The sequence below is a fragment of the Nematocida major genome (genome assembly GCF_021653875.1).
Source record: "Nematocida major strain JUm2507 chromosome Unknown 2427, whole genome shotgun sequence".
Lineage (NCBI taxonomy): Eukaryota > Fungi > Microsporidia > Nematocida > Nematocida major.
The window spans coordinates 159,534-177,925 of NW_025952954.1; the positions used below are offsets into that span (position 1 = coordinate 159,534).

General features: G+C 51.6%; 14 protein-coding genes across 14 annotated transcripts; 5 read left to right on the top strand and 9 right to left on the bottom strand.

Moving 5' to 3' along the window:
* Window positions 1-469: 469 nt before the first annotated feature.
* NEMAJ01_0606 (uncharacterized protein) lies at window positions 470-2,791 on the top strand (the record flags this gene model as incomplete). Its single annotated transcript, XM_047914444.1, has 1 exon — window positions 470-2,791. One exon carries the CDS (start codon window positions 470-472, stop codon window positions 2,789-2,791), a length of 2,322 nt encoding a protein of 773 aa, XP_047770401.1.
* Window positions 2,792-3,049: 258 nt separating this feature from the next.
* Window positions 3,050-3,718, bottom strand: NEMAJ01_0607 (uncharacterized protein; the record flags this gene model as incomplete). The annotated part of the gene is made up of 1 exon (XM_047914445.1): window positions 3,050-3,718. The coding sequence occupies one exon, from the start codon at window positions 3,716-3,718 to the stop codon at window positions 3,050-3,052; it is 669 nt and encodes a 222-aa protein (XP_047770402.1).
* A 45-nt stretch (window positions 3,719-3,763) lies between these two features.
* NEMAJ01_0608 (small subunit ribosomal protein S13e) lies at window positions 3,764-4,225 on the top strand (the record flags this gene model as incomplete). Its single annotated transcript, XM_047914446.1, has 1 exon — window positions 3,764-4,225. The coding sequence occupies one exon, from the start codon at window positions 3,764-3,766 to the stop codon at window positions 4,223-4,225; it is 462 nt and encodes a 153-aa protein (XP_047770403.1).
* A 46-nt stretch (window positions 4,226-4,271) lies between these two features.
* Window positions 4,272-4,430, top strand: NEMAJ01_0511 (uncharacterized protein; the record flags this gene model as incomplete). Its single annotated transcript, XM_047914349.1, has 1 exon — window positions 4,272-4,430. One exon carries the CDS (start codon window positions 4,272-4,274, stop codon window positions 4,428-4,430), a length of 159 nt encoding a protein of 52 aa, XP_047770306.1.
* Window positions 4,431-4,443: 13 nt separating this feature from the next.
* NEMAJ01_0609 (small subunit ribosomal protein S25e) lies at window positions 4,444-4,785 on the bottom strand (the record flags this gene model as incomplete). Its single annotated transcript, XM_047914447.1, has 1 exon — window positions 4,444-4,785. One exon carries the CDS (start codon window positions 4,783-4,785, stop codon window positions 4,444-4,446), a length of 342 nt encoding a protein of 113 aa, XP_047770404.1.
* A 349-nt stretch (window positions 4,786-5,134) lies between these two features.
* NEMAJ01_0610 (uncharacterized protein) lies at window positions 5,135-7,528 on the bottom strand (the record flags this gene model as incomplete). The annotated part of the gene is made up of 1 exon (XM_047914448.1): window positions 5,135-7,528. The coding sequence occupies one exon, from the start codon at window positions 7,526-7,528 to the stop codon at window positions 5,135-5,137; it is 2,394 nt and encodes a 797-aa protein (XP_047770405.1).
* A 375-nt stretch (window positions 7,529-7,903) lies between these two features.
* Window positions 7,904-9,430, bottom strand: NEMAJ01_0611 (uncharacterized protein; the record flags this gene model as incomplete). The annotated part of the gene is made up of 1 exon (XM_047914449.1): window positions 7,904-9,430. One exon carries the CDS (start codon window positions 9,428-9,430, stop codon window positions 7,904-7,906), a length of 1,527 nt encoding a protein of 508 aa, XP_047770406.1.
* Window positions 9,431-9,452: 22 nt separating this feature from the next.
* NEMAJ01_0612 (uncharacterized protein) lies at window positions 9,453-10,598 on the bottom strand (the record flags this gene model as incomplete). The annotated part of the gene is made up of 1 exon (XM_047914450.1): window positions 9,453-10,598. The coding sequence occupies one exon, from the start codon at window positions 10,596-10,598 to the stop codon at window positions 9,453-9,455; it is 1,146 nt and encodes a 381-aa protein (XP_047770407.1).
* A 33-nt stretch (window positions 10,599-10,631) lies between these two features.
* NEMAJ01_0613 (26S proteasome regulatory subunit N11) lies at window positions 10,632-11,531 on the top strand (the record flags this gene model as incomplete). Its single annotated transcript, XM_047914451.1, has 1 exon — window positions 10,632-11,531. The coding sequence occupies one exon, from the start codon at window positions 10,632-10,634 to the stop codon at window positions 11,529-11,531; it is 900 nt and encodes a 299-aa protein (XP_047770408.1).
* A 319-nt stretch (window positions 11,532-11,850) lies between these two features.
* On the bottom strand, window positions 11,851-14,691 carry NEMAJ01_0614 (structural maintenance of chromosomes protein 6; the record flags this gene model as incomplete). The annotated part of the gene is made up of 1 exon (XM_047914452.1): window positions 11,851-14,691. One exon carries the CDS (start codon window positions 14,689-14,691, stop codon window positions 11,851-11,853), a length of 2,841 nt encoding a protein of 946 aa, XP_047770409.1.
* Window positions 14,692-14,931: 240 nt separating this feature from the next.
* Window positions 14,932-15,546, bottom strand: NEMAJ01_0615 (uncharacterized protein; the record flags this gene model as incomplete). Its single annotated transcript, XM_047914453.1, has 1 exon — window positions 14,932-15,546. One exon carries the CDS (start codon window positions 15,544-15,546, stop codon window positions 14,932-14,934), a length of 615 nt encoding a protein of 204 aa, XP_047770410.1.
* A 535-nt stretch (window positions 15,547-16,081) lies between these two features.
* NEMAJ01_0616 (uncharacterized protein) lies at window positions 16,082-17,014 on the top strand (the record flags this gene model as incomplete). Its single annotated transcript, XM_047914454.1, has 1 exon — window positions 16,082-17,014. One exon carries the CDS (start codon window positions 16,082-16,084, stop codon window positions 17,012-17,014), a length of 933 nt encoding a protein of 310 aa, XP_047770411.1.
* On the bottom strand, window positions 17,006-17,380 carry NEMAJ01_0617 (uncharacterized protein; the record flags this gene model as incomplete). The annotated part of the gene is made up of 1 exon (XM_047914455.1): window positions 17,006-17,380. The coding sequence occupies one exon, from the start codon at window positions 17,378-17,380 to the stop codon at window positions 17,006-17,008; it is 375 nt and encodes a 124-aa protein (XP_047770412.1).
* Window positions 17,381-17,458: 78 nt separating this feature from the next.
* NEMAJ01_0618 (uncharacterized protein) lies at window positions 17,459-18,187 on the bottom strand (the record flags this gene model as incomplete). Its single annotated transcript, XM_047914456.1, has 1 exon — window positions 17,459-18,187. The coding sequence occupies one exon, from the start codon at window positions 18,185-18,187 to the stop codon at window positions 17,459-17,461; it is 729 nt and encodes a 242-aa protein (XP_047770413.1).
* Window positions 18,188-18,392: the final 205 nt, after the last annotated feature.

Below are 18,392 nucleotides of genomic sequence, written 5' to 3' on the forward strand. Positions count from 1 at the left end.
CCTTTGCAGGGGTGTAGCGTGCAGGAAAGCTCCCGGGCGAAAAAGTTCGCGCTTTCCACCGGGTACGGCCTTAAAGTAGAACGAATCTATTGATTTATCTTCCCTGTCTGGGGCTATGCCCTTTCCTAGACCCATTCTCCGAATATCCCACGGGCTGCGGATTCGGGTAAAGCCACGCAGAAAGAGCGCGGTACTCGGGTGTTATTAGGCCGCCCGCAGCTTCTGGGAGAGCTGGAAGTTGTGAAGTTTCTCAGCCCCCGCACAGAAAGGCCTTTTCTAGCCCGGTATATTTTGCACTCTTTGCACTTTTTGCGTGCTCGTGCACTTTCTCCGTGGGAAAGTCTGCTATTTTCCGTAATTTTTGCGGCTGAAATTGCAGAAGATGCAAATATAATTTTAATGAAAAACAAACTTCCTCTATTTACTGCTAGATTAGAAGGGATAAAACAATATATTTTTTTTGCAAGTAATGATAGCTGAAAATGAGTTTGCAGCCCGTGCTTTTTCTGGTGAGAGCCGGGAGAGCGAGGGAAAGTCAGAGAGAAGAGAGCGGCATGCCTCGGAAAAGGCGCCGCGGAGAGTTCTGCTTAAGTTTAGAAACTACACGAGGAAAACGGGGAAGAAAACCATTCTTCTCCACAACGTAACATTTGACGTGCCTCGGGGGAAGCTTATTGCGCTTATGGGGCTGAGCGGGGAGGGAAAAACCACGCTCTTTGAAAGCATTTCTGGGCGGTGCAGCCCAGGGCATACGACGTACGGGAGTGTAGAGGTCGCTCAGAAAAGCGGGTGGATGGACTCCAGGCATGCAGAGGAGTGGGTTCCCCGCGTAAACTACCACAAGCAGGAAGTGACAAAGTACAGGAAAATTCCAGTTTACACGCTGCTGTGCTCTGTGGCGCGGTGCTACGGTGCGGACGTAGGCCGGATCGACAAGTTGCTAGCGTACTTTCGCGTGAGCAAGACAAGACACACCGCCTTTGCAAACCTCTCCGGGGGAGAGCAGAAAAGAGTCATGACAATTATTGGAGTCCTTGCAGAGAAAGAGCTGAATCTGTGGGATGAGCCACTGACGGGCCTGGACTCGGAAATAGCGAAGAAAACCCTGCGGTTCATGAAGCAGGAGATGCGCACAACGAGCATAGTGAGCATCCACCAGCCCTCCTCCCAGCTGATGAGCATGTTTGAGTGGGTCATATTCATGCACTCTTCCACGGTAATATACTCCGGCCCGTACAAGGGAATGGAGGAGTACTTCCGGAGAAGGGGAATTTCCTACACCGAGGACATTCTGTTCATTGACTACATGATGCGGCTGAGCGCAGAAAATGCAGAGACGCAGGAGGACGTGGAGAACATACACGTGCTGGAGAGGCTTACTCTGGAGATAACGGGGAAGCCTCTTGCGGAGAAGAGGGCTGGGAATGTTTTTCTGTCGAACTCCTTCGGGGTCAGCTCCACGCGAGTTTTTGAGGTTCTCTCGCGGTCTTTCTACTTCAACAGCGGATTCTTTGGCTCCTCCATTCTGTACGAGGCAGCGTACTACTCGGGGATGCTCCTGATTCTGAAGATAATTTGCGTGGTTTTCGACAAGATCATACTGGGCCCAGAGCCTTCAGCAATTATCGGGCTATTCCTGCAGCCTATCCTCGCTTTTCTGAACATTCGCACCCAAATATCAGAGGGCGATCCAGATGCTGATGTTTTTGCGAGCTGCTTTGACGTGGCTTCTAGCAGCAAGTGGCTCTCGTGTGTGGTAGGATTCTTCCAGAACGAGCGCCCGTTTATTTTTGTGAGCATGCTGAGCCTGTTTTCAAACCTCACGGGGATAGACTACTTCCGACTGTGCACGACAAACATCGCAGAGGGCCAGTTTACAGTGGGGGACTTCCTTGCAGCAAGCTTTATTGAGGTGTTTGCCCGGAAGCTGCCAACCTCCTTCCTCTTCTCTGTTTTCTCGTACTGCATAGCGTATACTGCCGTGCGAGCAGGAGATCTGGGAGTATCCGTGCCCGGGAGCACTTTTGACTTTCTCTTCGTCTGCTTCGTCTCGTCTTTTCTTCTCTGCATGTACGTGGTTGCAATCCACTTCCTCCCGATTCCCCCGAAGTTGTTCATGTACGCTGGGCTTGGGGTTGTTCTCTTCATGCAGTCCCTGGTCTACCAAATGGCCTCTCTGGGCGCCCTTATGGAGAGCAAAATGGCCAAACTGATCGGGGGAGTGCTGAACGGGGTGGTGGACCTCGCAGACCTTTCCAAGCCGAAGCCCAAGAATAGGGAAAACCCGCTGTACGAACAGAGGCTGAACATGCTCCAGGAAAAGATGTTTTTCCTCGACAGTCGCCTCGCCAGCGCGAGTGACAGCGAGAAGTCCACCCTAAAGCACCTCTGTATGAAGGCGTCCTCCGAGCTCCTCAAGCTCCTGTACAGAGCAGGCCCCTTCGGAATCACAGAGGAACTGCTCACGAAGCTAAGGCTCTACAGGGAAACACTCTACTCCGTTGAAGGAAGTGCAGACCTGGCGCACCGCCTCCAACAGGAGACTCCCGTGCTTCTCTACTCAGGGGGTGCCGTAGAGAAGTTCCAGTACGAAACAGCCCTTTCCTACATCGAAAACATGGAGAGGCCTTTCCAGATGCACGAAATGTTCCTTCCAGACGTGCACGTAGATACCGTGCACTTCTCCCAAATAGTAGGCTGCATTCTCCGGGGGCTACTACTCCCCACGGCCCTCCTGCTTTTATTTGGCCTGATGAAGTACAAGCAGATGCAGCCGCAAATAAGAAGTTAGTGGCAGAAGCACAGGATCTTAAGCGCCACTTTACACTATCGCCACCTCCAGCCCAGGCCAAACACATCGAAATAAACAGCAAATAAGACGTTCTATCACGCCCATTTAGCCTGGCTTCTAACAGGCAGGGCACATGCGCGAGTTTTTTACAACATTTTGAATTTATTATTTATATCACACGGGCGAGTTTGAACTAGTTAGATTTATTTTCATTTATTGTTTTGGCGTGCACGGGGCTTGCCGTCTATTCTCTGCGAGTCAATTCGGGAGGGAAAATGCAAATGCAGGGCCACTCCCTGGGACCTCCTTCCTCGCACTCTCCCGTATTTCAAACCCGTAAACAGGCTCTGCTGGTGGATGCTCGGGTATTTTTGGGTCCTTTGGCTTCTGCGGCTTCTTCTCTCCAGAAAAAGGCTCTCTCTTCCCCGGGGCCTGTTCTTCTCCGCCGTTTCTCCCGTGGGATGCAGAGAGTTCGGGGGATTTCTGGGCAAGAGCTGCACTTTTGAAGATCTCGCTCAGGGATCCGGTTATTCCGCCTCCGAAGGGCGCTGCTGGTTCCCTGGGGCAGGGCGCTGCAAAATCCGGGGCTTTTGTGGAGGGGGTGCCTGGGACTTCGCCTGAAAACGGCTTTTCTCCCTCCAGGGGGTGAGTGTTTGCTGGCACGTGGCGATTTCTCGCGGGTGGGGCTGTTTTTTCCCCTTTTCGCACGGCTTGTTTCTGCATCTCTCGGCTCTCTCTGTTTTCTGGCAGATTTCCGCGCCTGCTTGCACGGACTTTTTCCTTCTTTCGAGCCCTTTCTTTCTGGAATCTGATGATGATGTACAGGGACTTGAGAGTTCTCTGCAGCTCCTTTACACTCATAGGCCCATTCTTTCCCCGAAAGAACCTTAGCAGCCTTTTGCTCTCTACCCCACTTTCTTGGCTCATTTTCTTATTTAAAATTTAAATTATTTATCCCCTGTAAGAAGAAGAATGGGCCGCATGCACAACCAAGGAAAGGGTATTTCTGGATCAACAACCCCATACATTAGGGAGAGCCCAGAATGGCTAGATGCCAACGTCAACGACATTGAGTCAAAAATAGTAACATACGCCAAGAAAGGCCTGACTCTCTCTGAGATCGGAACTATTCTGAGAGACGAGTACCAGATCGGAAACATGAAGTTCTTCAGCGGGAGAAAGCTGCTTATGATCCTTATGAAGAACAACCTGGCCCCACAAGTTCCGGAAGACCTCTCCGCCCTCGTCAAGAAGGCGATCAGCATAAGGAAGCACTTGGAGTCGAACAAGAGAGACACGGACTCTAAGTACAGACTCATTCTCGTTGAGTCCAGAATCAGCAGACTTTCTCGATACTACAAAACACGAAAGGTCATTCCGTCCAACTGGATCCCTTCGTATAGATCAGCTGTAAAGAGAAACAGTGGGCTATAATAAATACTATGCACTCATTTGAGCTTTTTCTATTTTGTGCCCCTGCATGAACAGAGACGGAGGAAAGAAGAAGCCGCTCAAGGCCTCAAAGAAGCCCCAGAAGGAGCTCTCGCAGGAGGAGCTGGACTTCATGGAGAAGCAGAGAGAGCAGCAGCGCAAGGAAAAGGAAATGAAAGAGGCTCTGCTAAAGAAGAAGAAAAAATAAAGTGGACAATTTATTACTGTGCTGCAACAGGCGCCTCCTTCTTCCCGTATATTCTTCCGAACGAAGATTTTGCAATTATTTCTATCTCGCCAGATTCGACTATTTTGTCGAGGATTCTCTTGGCAACTGCAGTTTCTAAGTTGTTTTTCGCGGAAACTGTGGCTGGAGTTATTATGTTCATTGCAAGAACCTCCTTCTTTATCTTGTTGAATGTTTCCTCGTTGATTACAGAGATCTTTAGGGTCTTGGCCTTGCTCTCTGTTTTGGTCCATTTCTTAGCATCTACCTTCTTTGGGGCCTTGTCTTTGCCTCCCTTCTTCTGCTGTGCCTTTGGGTCTACTTTCTTTGCTGCCATGGGTCAAATTTTAAAAAGAAAATTTATGCGGGACAGGCTGCTGCAGGCGGATGCGGCAAAAACTCGGAAAAAAATGAGGGCGTGGGAGTGCGCCAGAAGAGGTGTCTGCAAGTGTGGGCAAACACTCTCTGAGGACGTGCGCGGAGAGCCTGTATTGGCGAGTAAATTTTGGGGATATTCTGAAAAATTCAGAAAATCCGCTGGAAAATCCGCTATAAAGGCCTACTATAAAGGCCTAAATCACGGTAGCACGGCATTGTTCAGTGCAATACTCCTTCCTGCAAATAACTACTGCTTGCAGGCAGGTTTTAGGAAGACTCGCCTTGGGATTTGCCCCTTCCACGCCTCTTTATCCAGGCTGCATAGAGGTATACGAGAGCAGCAAAAACACGCACAGGAGGAGTCCAGGGAGCAGGCTGCACCGTATTATCGTGAAGAGAATTCCGAAGAAGCCTGTTTTTGTGAAGGAGGCAAAGGAAAGGGTGGAGCTCCCCGGGTCTGTGCAGTAGATAAGCGGGTAGAAGTGCATGAAGAGCCCTGGGATCTTGTTTCTCTCCTGGATCTCCTCGGATATTTTTTCGGCCAGAGAATTATTTGTGCACGTGAGAGCTTCACTACCCCCCATGGAAAAGTATTCTCTGTAGTACCCGATTTTATAGAGAACCTCATCAAAGACAACGGAGGGCCCGTACCTGTACAGGCAGTGTGTGCAGTCTCCGGCAATGCTCACTATAGCCCCGAAAAAGGCCCCCCACTCCGGCATATTCCTGAAGGAGAACCAGCTGATGGGGCGCACCAGAAAGTCCCGCATTCGGAACCTTTTAAACGCGTAAAGAAGGTACGGCCTTTTCAGAAGAGCTGTCATTTCCTTCGCGTACTTGCGCTCCAAAACGTTCTTTTCATTGCGCATGTTGTTGAAAAGAATCCTCCAAACCCCGTGCAGTCTGGCATCCACTGCAACTTCCGTCCTTCTCATGGGGAAGAGAATTGCCTCCACCCCCAGAGCAGCAAGTGGCACCAAAACGAGTGCGCACGTGTTTACCCTGGAGAATAGCGCTTTAAAGGATATAAGGTGTATGAGAACCACGTACATCCCAAAGACAAAGTTGCTGCAGAGGAATGCCACGAAGTAGTCAAAGTACGTGTAGCTAATAAGGCCCATAAATGCAGTTTCGCGCGTGATGAAGTAGTTGGTGGTGCAGAAGCACACGGCCTGGAGGATGCACGGGACAAGAATGTTTTTCACGAGAATCTCCAAGACAAGGGCAGCAATAAACTCTGCTGCATTGTACATTCCCGACCGAATCTCGAGCTTGCACATCTCCACGCTTGCAGAGTGCAGGGCACACGGGGAAATGCACACGCTTGCAAAGTACAGGAATATCATGTAGTACCAGAAGAGAAAGCACGCAGAGATGCTCCACCTGACAGTTCTTGCAGCCCGAATCAGAGCAGAAATGCCCTCTTTCAGCGCTGGGAAGTTGCCAAACTCCGGGACTCTCCTTGGGAACTTCGGGATTTCTGCGGACTTTGTCACGATGGGGCTGCTGTGGATGTCCGTAAAGTCCAGAGTCTCCCAGGAGAAGAAAATAAGGCCCACAGAGAGCGCGCAGACAGCGCAGTATATAAGCACTCTGGCGAGAAACACGGGGAATCGAAACCTCCGCTCAAGCAAGGCCGACCTTTTCATCAGGGCCTTAACCGTTGAAAAGTTGAACCTGTCCGGCCTCACGAAGACGCTTTTTGTGGGCGTACAGCTGCTCCAGTGCCTGACTCGGCCTGTCCCTTCGAGGAAACTTTCAAGGACTTTTCGGTCTTCCCTGCCCAGAATATCCTGCAGTCTTCCCGTGTTTGCCCCTAGGATAAAGTCTGAAAAGGGCTTTTTGGAGAATGCCATTCCACGCCTTCTTAGATGCTTTTCCATCTTTGCACACGGGCCGCAGTACACCACCGCTGACTTGTGCATAAACACGATCCAGTCCGCTAAGGCCAAAATGCTTTCTGGCAAGTCTCTCTCCAGCACGAGAATGTTCGTCTTTTTGTTCTCCCGAATTCTCTGCAGGAGCTTCTCGTCGTCAAAAAAGCACGGGTTTCTTGTCTCCTTGATGTTCCACGTATTCACTTCATTTTCAGTGAGCATGCCTGCTCCCAGCATAACTACGTCGAGGACGCTGTCCATCTCCTCTGCTAAGTGCTGTATCTGCACGTCTGCGATTGGAGCTAGCCCCGTAAAATGGAGGGCCTCGTCCACAGCACTTTTTGGGCGCTCCCTCACCGTTGCCACGAACATAAGCACCTCCCGCGGGGTCATCGCGTCGTACATCTGCGGGCTTGCAGGCCTCGAGTAGTTCGTCCTTTTCATCCACGCGGCAGCGTCTCGCCTTTCCAGCTCCCCGAACGCATTTTGCACTTTTATGCGTCCGCGCTCCTTCCCGTGCCCGGGCATTGGCTGTCCTGAGAGCACGTTTAGAAGGGTTTCCCTTCTCTCCTGCGAGTCTCCAATTAAAAGCGTAAGTTTTCCCTTTGGTATTTTGCACGTTATGCTTTTTAAAAGAACTTCGTCTGTTGCCTTTGCCCGCAGCGTATACTCCCGCATTTTAATGGCAAAGCCACTGCACACTCCGCTGAATGCCCCGGGAAACGGGCTGCTGTTTTCCTTTTCGCACTCTTCGCTGTGCTTTTTGCCCTCTGTTTTGGCGCTTTTGTCTATGCAAGAAAGACTCCCCTTTTTGCTACACGCCATAAAAAAACCAGATCTATCTTTATTTATACTTATTTCTCTGGCACTTTCCCATCTCCTGGCAAGAAGCATGGTCTTGTGGGAAAACCTCTTTATCCCACCAAGAGCTTACGGGCGAAGTTCTCGATGCAGTGCAGCCCAAATGCGGAATTTCCACGGCCTGCGGCACTCCCCGTGGGACTAGGCCGTACTATTTGGGCCCGCACCCGTGCAAAGGCAGAGGCCTTTAGCTTCCATGCTCGCAGACTCCACGCGGGCTTTCCCCCTCTTTTTGCTGGGCTTTCCACGCTCTCCGCGGACTTCTCCGCGCCACAGAATAAAGAATGTGTATTTTTTTCTCAAATATGTATGGGTTTATTTTAAGCTAAACTGCTGCATCTACTGGAGTAACCACGGGGGATACGCAGGAAGCACAGATGCAGTGTAGTCGCAGAAGTACCGAGCAAATTGCTCGGCATTCGGGTGCCTGTCCGGAAGAGACCTGCCGTACTCCAAGGATATTCGCTTTTCGTGCTCGAAAATTCGCGTGGTGATGTACCAGTACGCCTGCTCGTCCTGCAGAAACTCGAGAGCCTGCAGTAGCTTGTACATTTCCTTGGTCTCGTCAACGACAACAAACCGCGTCGACTGCTGCCGGGCCTCTTTGCTTCTTTTTGTGCACTCGTACATGCACATGTGATACAGCTTGTAAAGAATGTATACAACCGGCGTAATGCAGTCGATCACGGAGACGTGCGGATTGTGTCTCTGCTGGGAGACTGCGTATGTTTGCACAACCTTCTTGAAAGTGTGATCCTTCACTGACCGGCTGAACTCCACGATCAGGTCGATGTAGAAAGCCTTGTCCACGTACACAAGCTCATTGAGGAGGAGGCAAACCTCGTTGGTTATGCTGTGCGTCGATGTCCCGTGGAGGTAAACGGCAACGTGGTGGAGGAATCGCGTCTTCTTCAGGAATTCAAGCATGTCCGCGTGCTTGTATCGGACCGTTCGGGAAACCGTGTTTATCAGGTACAGTATGCAGACAGTGGCAGGCGCCGTGTGGTCGCTGCTTTCAAGGCTTTTGAGCACGCTCGAGCCCTCCAAGTACACGTGCAGGAACCGCAGCGTGTGCTTTCCGCTGGGCAAATACTCAACGGTCCGGATCATTTCCCGGACAACCTCCAGGCACGCGAGCCTGTTGATGGAGTCGGACCCGGAAAATATGCAGCTCAGAAGAGGCTCTGCCCTTTCCTCTATTTGGCTGTAGAAGTGCGTGTAGTGGTACCCCGTTGCCTCCATGTGCGCAGAGTCTTTGAAGACGTTCCCGGTGAACGAGACGAACAAGTACAGAAACTTCGCCAAATTGTGTGCCCCTTTTTGCGCCCGGGTGAGCTTCTCCAGAGACCGGAGCAGCATGGAAATCGCATCCTTCGCCACCAAGAGCCGAATCCACCTGCAGAAGTTGCTCTCCCCAAGCGAGAAAAAGCACGGAAACATCTCAATGATCGGGCTGTACTCTGAGCTCTTCAAAAGTTGCTCGATGTAGCACATGCTGGGATGCCCTGCGATGATCTCCAAGGTTTTTTCGGGCATGCACTCCAGCAGAATCTTCATCCCGTCCGCGTATATTTCGTAGCAAAGAGAGACAATTCCGTCCGAGACCTTCTTGGAGTGCGCATTTTTGCGGATGCTGCGCAGGCCGAAAATGTACTTCTCCGTGCACAGCTTTGGCGCTATGGACTTCTGGAATATCGACCCCTTAATAAAGTCCAGTGTGTTGAGCCTGGACGTTTTCTGGCTGCTCGTGCTGGAAATAAGAAAAATATAGTCTATCACCGCCCCCAGCTTATTCTCCACAAATCGCCGAATGTCTGCAGGGGAGTCCGTTTCCTGCAGCACTTCGATGGCTCTTTCTATGCCCATTTAAATAAAAATCGGAATGCATTTATTTTATAGAGCCAGCCGAAAAAAGCCTGGGAATTCCCAGCTTTACGTCCTCCGCTGAATATTCCGTGCGTGCGTGTTTTTCCACAATTCGGGCCAGGACGTCCCCTCGAAGCCTGTGCAGGACTGAGCCCAGGCACTGCACTATCACCCGCCGAAAGTGCAGCGAGTATTTGTCCCTGTCGTACAAAACCGAAAGAATCTCCCAGGCGATTTCTCCCTGCAAAAGAAGGCTGCATATCCCCTCAAGAGACTCCTTCGTCAGAATTGAAGCGTGTACCTGCACTATTTCCAAGTACAGTTTTTTCACGGTTTTTGGGCTTTCCCTCCGCAGTACTCCGGGGAGCTGCAGCATCACGCGGCGTATCTCCTCCGGGGGCTCGGACTCAAACTTTTTGCTCTTCACCGTGAAGTAGTACTCTGCGAGCGTGCTTATAAAAGCAGGCTCTTCTGGAGCGTCTTCGTCTGGGCTTTCGCACACTTCTTCGATGCGGGGCTTCCTTGGGACGTCGCTGCTGAAGTGCGCAGCCTCTCCCGACTCCAGGAGAAGCTCGCCCTGCGTGAGATAGTCGCTCAAAATAACGGCTCTGTCCCGAAATCCGCCTGAAAGGTGGCAATCTGCGCTGATTCTCTCGGCCACGCACGGGAAGTACTCTAGCACGTACTCCTCCCGCTTCAGTACCTGCATAATTTTAATTGCCGCAAGAACAAGCCATCTGTCGTACTCGTGTGCATACCCGCACCTGTGCGAGGAGATCAGAGTGTTGGAAAGCATCTTGTGCACGTGTATAAGGTGCTCCCGGGGCATTTCCTCCTCAATTGCACGCACAATTTCGCCCAAAAAGGCCCTGCTCAGGTCTCCCGCGTAGAGAAGAGACTCCTCCAAAAGAGCAAGACAGGGCGGGTGAGTTCCGCAGCAGGTTTCGTGGGAGGTTCCGTGGGAGGTTCCGCGGGCATCTGCCGCCCCCATACTGTCTCCAGCACACTTTCCACACCCTCGCACATACTTTCGAAAATCCACGTGCGGGCAGTGCTTCTCCAAAAGAGCCTGGATCTCGCCCGAAGAGATTCCTGGGGTTTTGAGCCCTCTGAGTATTTCGGCCATTTCACGCCCAGACTTGCCCCGTCTTTGCGCATTTACGCCCATTCTTGCTTTTAATTAAAATTTATTTGTATTCGCATGTGGGACCAGGCAAGACTAATGGAAGACACTTACACGCCAGATGCCGCAGAGACGATACAAATTTCCTCGCTTGCCCTGATAAAAATGCTTAAGCATGGAAGAGCTGGAGTTCCCATGGAAGTCATGGGCCTGATGCTGGGGGAGTTTGTGGACGAGTATACGATCCGCGTGACTGACGTCTTTGCAATGCCGCAAAGCGGGACTGGAGTCAGCGTGGAGGCTGTTGACCCTGTCTTTCAGACGAGGATGATGGATATGCTGAAAATAACGGGGCGAGGAGAGAGCGTTGTTGGATGGTACCACTCGCATCCTGGGTTCGGGTGCTGGCTTTCCAGCGTGGACATAAACACGCAGTCTGCATTCGAGCAGCTCTCCAAGAGGGCAGTTGCTGTTGTGATAGACCCAATTCAGAGCGTGCGCGGAAAAGTCGTTATTGACGCGTTTAGGCTTATTCCCATGCAGAAGTCGATAACGGGAGTGGAGCCACGGCAGGTCACGTCGAATATTGGGTACCTGACGAAGCCCACTCTTGTGAGCATGCTGCACGGCCTGAACAGGCACTACTACTCGATAAACATCCAGTACAAGAAGAACGAGCTGGAGGAGAACATGCTCCTGAGCCTGCACAAGAAGACCTGGGCGGACTGCCTGAAGATGGAGACGGTCAAGGACTTTGAGAAAAGAGCCAGCACCAGGAAGAAGGCAATAAAGGAGCTGGGGGTTATGCTCAAAAAGCGGGTTGAGGAGGAGAAGGCTGCGAAGGAGATGAACGTCGAGCTGGAAACTGTTGGGAAGCTGGACGTGCGAAGAAGGATTCTGCACGAGTCAGAGACCCTAATGAGCGAAAACACAATGCAGCAACTCATTGCGCATATTCACAACAGAATATTTTCGTAAATAAACCAATCAGGAAGTCTTTCCGCTCTATCCCTGTGCACTTCGCAGTTTTTGATTTATTGATTCCGTCTCTGCCCAGGCCTTCGCACGACGAAAGCCCAGTTACTCCCGTGCGCTGCTGGAACAGGCAAAGTGAAGGGCATCGCAATTTATGCGAGAAGGAGGCTGGAAAGTTTATCAGTTCTATCAGTTCTATCGTTTATTATCGTATGCTAAGCCCCCGAATAAAGGCTGCATTTTCGCTAGCACCTCCAGTTACACCCGGCCTTCACGCTCTTCCAAGTGCGACAGCCCAGAGCCGGAAATAGCAAAGCCCGAGCTACCGCACGGGAGCCTTCAAAGTCACGACTTCGCAGATGTCGGGGGGTGTGCTGGCCATGCCCAGAGGGGATATTATAATAACCTGCGTATCCAGTTTCCGGACCACCTCAAAGACCAGGTTGAATGCTGCCTTCCTGTTGAGCCCGTCCATAAAAACGTCGAATTCATCGAGGACTCGGAGGGGCGACGAAATGAGAGGCCACAGCGCAAGGAGAAAGCACGCGCCAGAAAACGATCTTTCTCCCCCGCTGAGGCTGCCCTTATTCCCGCGAGAAGCCTCAGAGACTTTTACGGAGATGTGCAGCTCCTCCTGCAGATGGTCAAAGTCCAAAACTCCCTCGTACTCGCGCATCCTCATAAGCGATGCAAACTCCTCCCTCCCCGCGCTGGCAATTGCCTTCAGCATCTCCTCCCTCTTTTTTATGCGCTCTTTTGTGGCCCTCTCTATTTCCGTCTTTCTCTGCTCGCCCTCCTGCAGGACCTGCTCAATCGCGCAAACTTCACTCTGCACTTCCCTCTCACTCCGCGCAGTCTCCTCCTCGCTGTGCATGGTCTTTTCTCCGTGGACTTCCTCTGCTGCGCGCATGCGGGCTTCTGCCTTCTCGAGGTCGCTTTTCACCTCCTGCGGGGTCCTGTCCACGCGCAGGACGTGCCCAGACTCTTCCGCGCGTGCCTTTGCGGCTGTGCACGCTCTGTGCATCTCCTCCAACTCCGCCTCAATTTTTTCTATTTCCGCCTTCGACCTTCTCATCCCGTCTTCGCTTCGGACGATATCTCTCCGCACGGCATCTCTTCCCTCCTCTGCCTTTCGCCTGTGCCCTGCGTCTTCTGCGCCCTCTTCTGCAGGCTCTACTCGCGGCAGGTGGGCCTCATTCCGCAGGAGTTCCGCCCACGTTTCCTGCACGGATGCCTGCTGCTCCTGCATCTTCTGGATCTCCTCGTGGACGCTTTTTTTTTCTTCCTCCATTTCGTCGTTCTCCTTCCTCCGCATTCTCTCTTCGATCTCCTCGATTTTTTTCTCGAGTGCCCGCTCCTTCTCCCGCGCCTCGACGAGCATCTTCCTCGTCTCTCTCGCCTCCTTTGCCAGCTGCTCTCCCCTCTCGGGGAGTGTGCTCCCCCCGGAAAGAACCCTTCTCCCAGCTGCACACCGCATGTCGCTGAGACTGCTTCCCACGCACTGTATTCGATCCGCAGAAGGCGTGAGGATGCACTCGAGCCCGCACCTTCTCTGCACGACTTCGTACGCCTTGCTCCTGCTCTCGAGGAGCCCGACTCTTTCAATGCCCAGCAGAACCACCAGAGTCTCCACCAAAAGAGGGCTTCCCTCGACCTGCGAAATCACTGTTGTGAGCCCAGGGACGTTTGCCGTTGCCAGGATTTTGTTCGAGACACTTCTGGCTTTTTCGTATATCCGGTCGAGAACTCGGTCCTTCTGCGGCTTTGTCAGGTATATCCTGTACCTCCTCACGCGGTGCTTTTCCAAAACACTTTCCAGCACGGCACGGTCTTCCGCTGTGTGCACGATAAACCCAAAGAGGGCACTCCCCAGAAGAGCCTCAATAGCGCGCACCCACTTTTCGTCCTTGACTTTTATGTGCGCGTGCAAGGGCCCAAGCACGTCGAGCTTTCTCTGCGATATTTCCTGGACGGCTGCCTCCATGTTCGCGTCTTTCTGGGGGCGGGCTTTCTCTTCCTCCGCCTGCACCTTCTTTATCGTTATGTCGAGCTGCGCCTGCTGCACCTCCAGGCTTTTCCTGGCAATGGCGCGTGCCTTGTGCTGCTCCTTCAGCTCGTTGATGTCCTCCTCGGGCTCCTTTTTCGGGGCGCCCAGGATCTGCTGGATTCTCGCGAGTTTTTTCGTTTTTTGCTCTATTTCGTACGCGTAGTACTCGATTTCTCTCTGGATTTCTTTTTTCCTTTTTTCGTTCTTTGCAATGGCTTCGCTCGCCTTCTCGTTTTTGGCGTGTCTGAGGGCGCGCGCATCGGCCCTTTTTCTCGCTGCCTCCAGGACCTGCTTGGAGATGCTCTCGGCTTGATCCAGGAGATTTTGGTGCTCCCTCGACATGTCGGCGTACGAGTTCAGCAGGGCCTCGCGCGCTCTTTCGGCCTCGCTTCGCTTCTTTTCTATTTCCCCGACCTTGCTCCACTCGTGCTCTATCCTAAGGGCGCGCACCTGCTCTCCCATCGCCTGCAGGCTTTTCTGCGCATTCAGGGCACTTCGCAGGGACTCCAGAGTCTTCTTTTTGCCCGTATATCTCGTGTGGGCAGCGTGCAGGGAGGTTTTTATCTCCTCTAGAGTGCTCTGGCTTTGCGCGTGGATGTCCTCTATGCTTTCTATCTCGGTGGCAGCCTTGAAGAAAGAGTACATCCCCTTCGCGCTGTGGGACTTCAGGATTTTTTTGGCCTCGTCCTGCGTCAGGAAGCTTATGGGACTCTTCAGGTTGATCCGCTCCTGCTCTATAAAGGCGTTCAGGTCTTCCTGCGTCCTTCCCACAACCTCGCCATCGACCGTTATTTTTATTCTGGAAGACTCTGGCGAGATTCTCTTTTCTATGTGCGTGTCTTTATACGTGCCTGCTGCTTCTGGGCTCTGCGTCTTAATGTGCACCCGAATCACAGCGTACTCCTCTCCTGTTTTTATGTACTGCTTGTGCGAGCTGCCCCGCATTAGAGACGCGCGGACGCCAAAAAGAACCCCAAGCGCAACCATAACAGCCGACTTCCCGCTTCCGTTGCTTCCAACTATGCACGTCACTTTCTTGCTAAACTCAACAAGCAAGTTGTCGTGGCACATAAAGTTCACGAGCTGAATGCTTTGCATAAAGAACGGGCTGCTCATAAAAAAATAATCCCGTGCGAAATTATAAATGCAGTGCTGCAGGAAAAGAGACACTTTCTGCTCTGCGGCTAAATTTCAGAGAAAAGTCTTCTAAGCCCGGACTTTATTATTGCCATGCCCTGCCTCCAGGGCGCTATATTTGCGTCTGTCGTGCAGGGACCGCGTATTTGGATGGTTTCCAGATGAAAAAACTCCGTTTTCTCTGGGGCAAGCCCGGAAACCAGCTAATACGCGCACTCTCTATTGGTTTTGTGCTGAGGGACTGCTATTCATGCGGATTTTCTGGAATTTGGGTGCTACTGCTCCAGTCTGGAATAAGTTGGAAAAGCACACGATAAACCCCAGGATAGCAGCAGCGCAGCAAAGCACCTGTACATTATGCCCAAGACGTTCTGCAGGAGAAAGCTCTTCTTCGACAGGCCTTGGCCCAGCCTCCTGCTTTCCACTTTCAAGCACTGCCCCCTCAATTACCGTGTGCTCTGCGGGTGCTGCCTTCTGCACGGGGGCTTCCGCGCACTTTCTTTCAGCGGGTTTTTCTTTCTCCAGAGACTTTTCTTGTGCGGGGGCTTCGGAGCCCACGAAAAAATCCGAGGAAACCCCTTGAAGTCGCTTGGCTGTGCGCATCTCCATGTACGCAGTTGCCACGGCCAGCCTCTCCATGAGGGAAAGCGTTTTTCCTGGGAGGTTTGGCAGGCTGCTTATGCGCACGCACGGTCTCAGCTCGCGGGCGGAAATAAGAGAGAACACGCACGACCCCGGAACATGCCCTCTCAGCGCCTCAGCGTCTTTTTTGTCGGCATGCGAAACTTCTTGGGAACCATACACACTTATTCGACCTGGATTGGGGCTATTCATAAAAAGAGAAATATTTCAGACTATATACGACATAAAATTAAGCAGATCTGTTTTTGAATTCGTGCTTTTGCACATTTTGGCATCAGCACAAAATAATTAGTGATTTAAATTAGAAATTCAGCCTTGAGAAAGGAATTGCTATAATTGCTGTGGTTGTAATGCAGAAAGTGCTAGGAAAAATCACAGCCTTTTTTGTTTATTGGAGTGCTTACAGACATTATTTGTTCTATCCCGTGATATATAAGGCATGCAGCCCCTTAATCAGGCCCATATAAGCAAACCAATTACGAGTAACTGCTTCCACACAGAAGAACTGCAATTACTGGACTGTGGGACTCATGCATTCAGGACATTCAGGACATTCAGGAAAGAGGGAAAGAAGGAAAGAGGGAAAGAAGAAAAGAGGGAAAATGCTCACTAGTGCCAAACATGCATGCACAGCCCGAGTTTGTGCATCCTTTCCCTCTATTTTCGAAGTTGCAAGTCTCCTCCGCACTTCAAGCTGATTTCTTTCTTTTGCACGCACGAATTTTGCATGGAAGTAAACGAGGCGAAAGAAGTGTGCGAGTCCGCAACGTACAACCACAACAGCCAAGTGAGAGGCCTAGCCATTTCCAACGGAGTGCTCTACACGTGCACAGACCACTATATATACGCGTGGCAAGACAAAAGTCCAACTCTTCTTGCAATGTTTAGACTCCCCCCGAAGGCGGAGGGAAACTCGCAGCGCCTCCTGCAGGATGTTTGCACTCTGCCCTCCAGCTGGGAGCACTTTGCATCGAACCATGCAGGAACAGTGCACATATTTGCCCCGAAAAGCTACTACAAAATCACGCCAAAATACGTGCACTGCACCGTCTCTAGTCTCTTCATTCCGTCCTGCTGCACAGAATTTGGGCCTTTCGCCGTGGAGGATGGGACGCTGTACTTCTACTCCGAGGAGAGGCAGAGGATTCTAGACCTCCCAGAGGGTGACACGTGCACCCGCCTCAAATACATCAGCGGCGATCTTTTTCTGGGCATGGATTCGGGGCGCATTTACTCCGTGCTCTTCCACCGGAGGGAAATCGCGCCGGAAGTAGCCTCGGAAATGGGCCAAGCAGGGATTCCACTCGGTGAAAGTGCCTTCTGTGCGCTGGAGGCGTCTCTCTACGCGGGGACTCTGCGGGTTTTTGTGGACGGGTCGTGGCCTGTCCTGGACTTCCACCCGAAGCCCCTTCTCGTCTCGTACTTTGGGAGAAAACTGCACGCCCCCTCTCTGGGATGCGCAGAAAAAAGGCAAGTTTTAAGCATTATGAGTGTTGACTCTCTCTTTATTCTTTTCACTCGTGCGAGTGTTTTAATATTTAATGAATCCCTCCACAGGCTTGGGACATGCCCAGTGAAGGGAGAGGGCATTTCTCACGTGGAGAGAGTCTTTATGTCACAGGACACAGGCATGCTTAGTGAGCTTTCTGTGCTACTTTGATCTATCTATGGTTGTAAGCATCACCAGGCCGGAGAGTGCTTCTATTTCTTCTTCGCTGTAGTTTATTACAAGGCAGTCGTCAAACGCGTGGTTCTTCCCTCCTGTGTTCTGCACCCCTATCTCGTTGTATGCTAGCTCATACCCTTCAGTTGTGCCGTCTGCCAGAATTCTGGATACGGGCTGCCTCTGTCTGTGCTTTATTTCCTTGCTCATAAACTTTACAGGCCTGTGCTTCTTGTGGATCTTTAAATACAGCCCACAGGCATTACACAGATAGTTTCCTGTCTCGCTTCTTCTCCACAATGGTGTTATGTTTGTTTTGCAGTTTTCGCATGTTATGTCGTCTCCTTTCTTATATTTTATCATCCTCTGCTGATTTTATGCGATCGATTGTTTTTTCTATTTGATCAAGAAATTAAAATTTTATACTTTCTAAATGACTTATCATGGGAAAGATAGTTCTTGGTTGCACACTGGGCAGCGACAACTCCTGCTAAGAAGCCACGGATCGATGCAATTGCAGTGGTAGTAGTGCCTGCACTGCAGAGTCCGGACGAAGTCTTCCGGCTGGAACCTGTCGAAGCAAATCGGGCACTCCTCGTACTTTCTGTCTTTCTCTGGGAGTCTCTCGTACTTCTCCAGGGAGACGGTGGATAAGTCCTTCGGAGTGACCAGCTTCACAGCCGGCTCGTCCAGGCGCTCAAAAAGGCTCGGGAACACGAATATCATCAGAACCAGAAACACGATGTAGAGAATCTGCACTGCAGGAAGCGTGCTTGTATAGGGGTGCGATATTTTCACTTTTGGAAGCTCCTTGTTCTTCTCGTACGCCTCCACCAGCCGTTTATACATGCTTGCCTCTATTGAGACCACGTGAAATCTGCTTGTGGACGTATACTCCGTCTCGCCCCCGTCCAAAATAAGCATTCCCGAAGCCCCCATTTCCCGGAGGGTGTTGTACTTGCTGAGCGTTGAGCAGCCCCCTTTCTGCACCATCCCCAGCCACTTCTTCTGGACTGGCGGCACAAAAGAGGCGCTTCTGCACGCGTCCTTCGACTCCTCGAGGGAAGCCATCGGAAGAACGTAGTACTCCTGCACGCTTGATGCACTCGCGCAAGAGACAAAGATGCAGATCCCCAGAACGGATAGAAGACACTTTCCCACTTGAGACATTCCCCTCTGACACGCCCCCGCATATATAGGCCTGTTTGTTGTTTCTCTTGTGCATGGATACGCCTGTTTCACATTCAGCAGAAACTCCAACTCTCTCGGGAGTCCCGTTTCACCCGCAGGAAGCCCGCAGGAAACAAACAAACGCGGAAATTCCGGAAAAATCCCAGAGTCCGGGAAGACACGGGGACAGGCGAAATCCCGTGCG